General features: G+C 66.9%; 1 protein-coding gene across 2 annotated transcripts in view; it reads right to left on the bottom strand.

Annotated features, from left to right (window-relative positions):
• The window catches only part of MAN2A2 (mannosidase alpha class 2A member 2), an 11,498-nt gene extending 5,109 nt beyond the window's left edge, over window positions 1-6,389 (bottom strand). The window contains exons 1-11 of one of the 2 annotated variants that reach the window (XM_014523270.2): window positions 5,592-6,389; window positions 4,689-4,843; window positions 4,292-4,549; window positions 4,067-4,211; window positions 3,556-3,727; window positions 3,170-3,297; window positions 2,802-2,975; window positions 767-953; window positions 479-656; window positions 195-397; window positions 1-91 (exon numbers count right to left, since the gene is read on the bottom strand). The exon at window positions 1-91 is cut by the window's left edge and continues 1 nt beyond it. In XM_014523270.2, the coding sequence (XP_014378756.2) occupies window positions 1-91; window positions 195-397; window positions 479-656; window positions 767-953; window positions 2,802-2,975; window positions 3,170-3,297; window positions 3,556-3,727; window positions 4,067-4,211; window positions 4,292-4,549; window positions 4,689-4,843; window positions 5,592-5,685 (1,785 nt within the window). In that variant the 5' untranslated portion in view covers window positions 5,686-6,389. The remainder of the gene's footprint in view (window positions 92-194; window positions 398-478; window positions 657-766; window positions 954-2,801; window positions 2,976-3,169; window positions 3,298-3,555; window positions 3,728-4,066; window positions 4,212-4,291; window positions 4,550-4,688; window positions 4,844-5,591) is intronic. The other variant, XM_025212475.1, reaches the window with a different exon arrangement.
• Between the last annotated feature and the right edge of the window lie 6 nt (window positions 6,390-6,395).

The following is a 6,395-nucleotide window of genomic DNA, read 5'->3' as shown; positions in this document are numbered from 1 at the left end:
CAGCGGGGCGTAGTCCGCCAGCGGGTACCGGCTGTCCATGCCAGCATGCCGCGCGTGGCTCAGCGCCAGGCTGTACAGGATCTCAGCGCCCCTGGCACGGACGCAGGGCTGTCACCCGTTGCACCGCCCTACACCCCAGGCCTCTGCCCTGCCTCGCCCGCCCCGCCCCAGGCTGCCCCGCGCCGGCCCCTCACCGGAGGTGGGACTCTAGCACACGGTCCAAGCTCTTGTAGAAGGGCCGGGAGGTGTAGTAGCCGGTCCAGTAGTGATCCTCGCGGTCCGCGTAGGAGAAGAAGTCGCCGCTCAGCACCGGGAACCCGGGCGGCCGCATCCCGGGCACAATGCCCGTCCGTTTGTAGAGGGCGTCGAAGTAATCGGAGAGGGTCCCGAACTGCGCCTGCGGTGCCATGGCTGTGAGGTACGGGCCACAGCTTGTAGGGGCCACGCAGGGGACAGGTCAGGGGTCCCCCCGTGGTACCTGCACGTGGAGGCCAGGGCGGGCGTTGAGAAAGTCGAAGAGGCGCTGGTAGTTGAGGAACTGGGCGTCCCACTCCTGGGGCTTGTCGTAGCGGAAGTCGTCGCCCAGCGGCACCAGCAGCACCTTGCTGCGGTACAGCTTGGACTTCTTGCGGTACTGGTCCAGCAGCAGCTGTGCCCTGCGCGGGAGCAACCGCCGTGGCTGAGCCGGGGGCCGGCGTGGGACCGGCACTGGCTCAGCGCTGCCGGGCAGGGGCCGTGCCAGAGCTCGCGATGCCACGGCACTCACCTCTCGGCCACGTTGGCGTCGGTGATGGCTCTGGGCGGCACCTTCCAGGGGCAGTTGATCCTCCCACCAGGCAGGCGCTTGAAATCGAACTGGCAGCAGATCTTGGGGTCAGGGCCGCAGGTGTGGGGCACGTCATAGCTGTAGAAGGGCATCATGTGGCAGAAGATGTCGGTGCTGGAGTCCGGATCTGCGGAGGCCGAACCAGTCACAGGCACAGCCCAGGCACTGCGTGGGGCCGGCACAACCTCCCAGCACGGCAGGGCTGGGCACGCACGGCCAGGGCACACGGGCATGGGAACAGGGTCGGGGCATCGACCACCTGGGCCCCCCCTGGAGCCAGGCAGCCAGAGGGTGGGCGATGGCCCGTGGGGGCACAGTCACACGGGAGGGGCCGTTCCAGCCACGGCCGTGACAAGAGAGCGAGCTGGGCCTGGGCACGAGGGAGCAGCGGACCGGGGGAAGGGGCTGGGGCACAGCAGAGCCACAGGGGCCAGGACCAGAAGTGGCAGACAGTACATCAGGGTGACGAAGAAGGGAATAGTGAGCAGAACAGCAAGTGTAGGGGATGTAGGGGAACTGGAGAAGTCCCAGAGAAGGGAAACAGGGATGAGGAGTGGCGGAGGGGCTGCCCTAGGAGGACAGACTAAGGCCAGGCCTGGTCAGCTTAGAAAAGAGGGGCTGGAGGGGGGCGTGATTAAGGGTTTACAAAATACTACCAGAAACAGTGAAGAGAACGGAAATAGGAACTTGGCGTTGGCTGTCTGGTGGCAGACAAGAAGCAGGGGTCACAGCAGGGAGTTTGGAACGACCACCGGGCCGTTCTTTTGCACGCAGCGTGAATTCAAGCGAGGGACTCGTGGCACCAGATGTGGTGGTCGCTGAAAGGGCACCAGGTCCAAAAGGGGACCGGACACATGGTTGGAGGAAAAGGGTGTCAGTCGCTCCAGAGCAGGGGGGCGAGGGCACGGCCTCTGCAGCGCAGCTGCCTGGACCCTCAGTGCTGGAGGGTGCTGGTAGGAGAGGAGCAGGGGAAAACCTCGGTCAGAGCCAGTCACTCTCCCTTCCAGCCTCTGCTCTCTGCCGCCGTGTGACAGGACACTGGACAGGATGGACACAGGGTCTGAGCCAGGACATGGCAGCTTTTCTGTTCTTATATCACTATGACCTGGGCAGGGGCTGGCGGGAGAGCCCTGGCACCGTAGGGGCAGCCTGCAGGAGACGGTGCCTGGGTTCTAGCCGAAGGGGGCACAGGGTGCAAGAGGAGGGCAGGGGAGCTCTGCGACACTCCTCACCAAGAGCTGGGGGGGCCGTGATGGGGAGGGCACCGGGGAGAAATCATAGATTAGGGCTGGAAGGGAGCTCAGGAGGTCACATCTAGTCCAGCCGCCTGCTCAGAACAGGACCAGCACCAACTACAGCATCCCAGCCAGGGCTTTGTCTACCCGGGTCTTAAACACCTCCAAGGATGGAGAGTCCACCAGCGCTCTGGGGAGCCTGTTCTGGTGTTTTACTACTCTTCGCATGAGAAAGTTTTTCCTAGTATCCAACCTCAACTTCCCTTGCTGCAGCCTGAGCCCATTGCTCCTTGTCCTGTCACCTGCCCCCACTGAGACCAGTCCAGCTCCATCCTCTTTGCAGCCCCCCGCAGGGAGGTGAAGGCTGCTATTCAATCCCCCTCGGTTTGCTCTTCTGCAGATTCAATCAGCCCAGGTCCCTTGGCCTCTCCTCCCCAGTCCTGTCCCCCAGCCCCTCACCATTTCCACTGCCCTGCCCTAGACTCTCTTCAATTTGTCTACCTCCTTCCTGTCATGGGGGGCCCAAAACTGGACACGGGACTCCAGATGTGGCCTCCCCAGCGCTGAATAGAGGAGCAGAATCACTGCCCTCGATCTGCTGGCACCGCTCCTGCCAGTGCAGCCCAGAGCCTTGGTGGCTCCAGACAGGCAGGGCTCAGCAGCCCACCGTGGCCAGCCAGGGACAGACCCCGTGCCAAGCCCCCTGCCCTGTTCCCTGCCCCCAGGCAGCAGCCGCTCACCCCAGGTCTGTCTCCACATGAACTCCAGGTTCTGGGTGGCGGCAAAGTGCTTCTTGATGGCGTAGTGCACGCGCTGGATGAGCATGCTGGTCAGGTTGGCGCGCTTCAGCAGGTAGGGCATGGTGGGGCTGAGCCCAAAGGGGTCCACTGCCCAACCAGACCGCGGGGTCACACCTACAGGGGTGTGGGTAGATGCATCAGGGCAACGTGGCCCAGCCACCTCCATGCTGCAGCTCACACCCTGCCCTTCCCAAAGCCAGAGGGAGACTCCAGCGGGGAGGGGGCCAAGACTGCAGTCCAGTCCCAGGCCCCACCATGCCCCAGCTGGCTCAGGGGGCTGTGAGGTCCCTGCCCCCCCAAGCACTCACCGATGTTCTTCTCCAGCCACTGGTGCCCCTCGATGAGCTGGTCGATCATGGCAAAGTAGTGGGAATTGGCCTCGTCGGGCATCACCCAGCCGCCCGTCACCATCTCCAGCTGCCCATTCCCAACCAGCCTGGGGGGACGGGGAGGGGGAGTGTGGGGCAGCGAGCACAGGCAAGCCCACCCCACAGCACCCTCCACAGATAGGGCCCCATGGGCAGCCCCACAAGGATGCCTTAGAGTCAAGGCTGGTGCCTAACCCCCACGTCCCTCCTGTGGGGACTGCGCACAGCTGGCCCAGTTCCCAGGGTCCGACGGCCAGCTCCCCAGGCTACGCGGCTCAGGGTAACGCACCGACCAGCTGGGGGTCCCCAGCCCCTGCCCCCCGCACCTGCGCACAGCGGCCCGCTTCTGGGAGCTGATGTTATCCCACCACTTGGAGAAGAAGGAGATCTCGGACCAGATGAAGCGGCGGCGCGGGTCCTCCTGCATCTTCAGCACCATGCTGTTCAGGATGTGCTGTGTCTGGTCATAGTAGTACTTGTCGAAGGTCTTGATCCAACCTGGGCAGAGCGAGGCAGTGACCCCACACAGCCCGGCACAGCACAGCCCTACCCCCATGCCCAGCGCAGCACAGCCTGCACTGCCCCAGTGCCCAGCCCAGCCCTGCCCCAGTGCTCAGCACTGCAAAGCCTGCACCGCCCCCACGCCCAGCACACAGCCCTGCTGCACGGCCTGCGGGCCCACGGGGAACATGGCCTTCTCCCTTGGGCGTGGCTCGAGGCGCGTCCAGCGTGCTGTACTGGGAGATGGCCTGGGGCATTCGGCCGGGGGGCCATGTGCCCTGGACAAGCCCCTTCCCGCCCCACCTGGGAGAGGGCCCGCTGCAGCCTGCCGCTCACCTGGGTCGTTGTGGGAGTGCGGGACCACGAAGACCTGCAGGGGCTCGTCGTCCCACTCGTGCGGCTCGTAGGTGATGTCGAAGCCCTGCTTCCACACCCCGCCGTCCTGGTTGTCAAAGGGCAGGAGCGAGTACACGGCCAGCATCTGTGGGGCCAGGACCGGGTCAGCATGGCCGCCGCGGCCATGGGGACCTGCCCCGGCCCGCTCCCTGGGCCCTGGCTCACCTGCAGCTCCGTCTTGTGGCCCTTGCTGCCCAGGGCGAACTGGCAGTCCTGCGGGGAGATGGAGAAGAAGCTGGGCCGCGCCTCGGGGGGCAGCACCCAGGAGCCGTTGGGCGTGTGGTAGGGCAGCAGCAGCGGCGGCCCCTCCGCGTGGGCCGTCAGCTCCAGCACCGAGTCCTTGATGTGGCTGATGATCTCGTGGTTCTCCTCCAGCAGCTGCTCCAGCTGCTCGATGCGGTTCTGCAGCACCGAGATCTGGCTCTGCGGGCACAGGAGCCGGCGTGAGGAGGGCGCGTGCTCCCCGCTCCTCGCTCCCGCGGCCGCCTGCAGCTCCAGCGACCCTGGCGCAGCAGCACGGGCGGAGGGGGCAGGCAGCACGGGCCTGCGACCAGCGACTCACCCTGGGGAAGTTGCCCCCATGCTGGTGCCGGGCAGGGTCGTGCTGCACGCGGTCCAGCATCAGGTAGAGCGAGAAGACGGCCACGCAGAAGATGGCGGCGCCGCACACCGTCACCTGCTTCTTCAGCTTCATGCCGGGGAGCCACAGGGACCGACCTGCCATGGGCCAGGGGGCAGCGCCAGGTCAGGCATCGGGCGGCTGCGGCCCCCCGCCCCAGCCAGACCCTTCACTTCTCCTACAGCAGCCCCTGCCCAGCCCCACCAGCTGGGAGCAGGGCCCTGGCCCCTCCGACCTGCCCTGCTGCCGGGCTCGAGCTGGGGAATAACCAGGTCACGGCCACGGGCCCGTGGAGGAGGATGAAGGCTGTGGGAGCAGCAGGATGGAGCAGCCCAGCCCCACAGCAGAACTCGGCAAGACCCTCGGGCAGCCCCGGGCCCCCGTTGCCCACCTCCCTGCCAGGCCTCGCTGCTCCAGCACCCTTGGCCCAGGATGCTCTGGCAGGCCATCAAGGACCCTTCACAGGCCAAGACACCGCGGCTCAGACGCACTCAACTATAAATAGCCTCTGACCCAGGAGTGGACGCAGCTGCCCGGTGCCTGGCCCCAAAGAAGTGGTGCCAACACCCCAGACCGACATGGAGCCACCCTGTCTCTGCTGGCACGATTCAGCGGCCAGAGCAGGTGAATGCCCTGTGCCCAGGCTCCCCACCAGACATGTGCTTTGCCCAGTGCCCAGCCTGTGTCACGCCCCAGCGGGTGACAGCCCCAGCCAGCAGTCACAGCGCCCACCAGCAGCCACCGTGCTCTAGCCCCAGGTCGTGGCATAGTGCACCCCTGTGCCACGGCCCCTCCCATGTGGCCTGGCGCCACCCTGCCCACATGACCATCCTGACACGGACTTGCCTGGCCGGAAGCCGCGGGCACGGCGAGGCGGCACAGCCGGACGCCCACGGGACCCCCCGTCTGCAGCAGGTGGGCGCTGCAGCCGGTGCCCCATCGAGGCATGTCCGCACAGCCCTGCCCCAGCCAGACTAATCCCGTGTCTGCTGAGGCCAGCCCGCGCGGTATTTTTAGCCCGTGAAGCCTGAGCCGGTGCCAGTGTAGGAGGAGCTGCCGGAGCAGAGCGCAAATCGCTCCGGCCTGCACCAGGCCAGCGGCGTGCAGGGTGGGTGAGTGGCCGAGGCCCCAAGAGCACCGCCCGATGCTGCCCCCCGGGCACGACCAAAAGCAGCTCGAGCCCCACACTGGGCTGCAGCCACGGGCCCGATCCTGTCACCTGGACCCGGGTGCAAGCCCTGCCCCAGAGATGCCACTGCACACCCCACGTCCCTGTGCCTCTGCCCCCGAGTCCCAGCCCCTGGCACCGCTGGACCCACACCCCCAGCCCCCAAGCACTGCTGGACTCACCCCAAGGCCCCAGGCACCGCTGAACCCATGCCCCTGACTCCCAGCACCACTGGACCCGCACCCTTGGCCCCTGGGTACCACTGGATCTGCACCCCCAGCCCCCAGCACCACTGGACCCTCACCCCCAGCCTCCGCACTGCTGGACCCGCACCCCTGGCACCAATCGACCCGCACCCTCAGCCCCCGGGCAGCAATGGGCCCGCACCCCCGGGCGGGCGCCCTGTGCCCTCGGCCTGGCCTGGCCCAGCCCATGGCCCCCGCGGCAGGACCGGGCCGGGCCGGGATGCCCTCGGGCTCGGG

The sequence above is a fragment of the Alligator sinensis genome, unplaced genomic scaffold, assembly GCF_000455745.1.
Source record: "Alligator sinensis unplaced genomic scaffold, ASM45574v1 scaffold407_1, whole genome shotgun sequence".
Classification (NCBI taxonomy): domain Eukaryota; kingdom Metazoa; phylum Chordata; order Crocodylia; family Alligatoridae; genus Alligator; species Alligator sinensis.
This window is presented reverse-complemented; position numbering and strand designations above follow the sequence as displayed.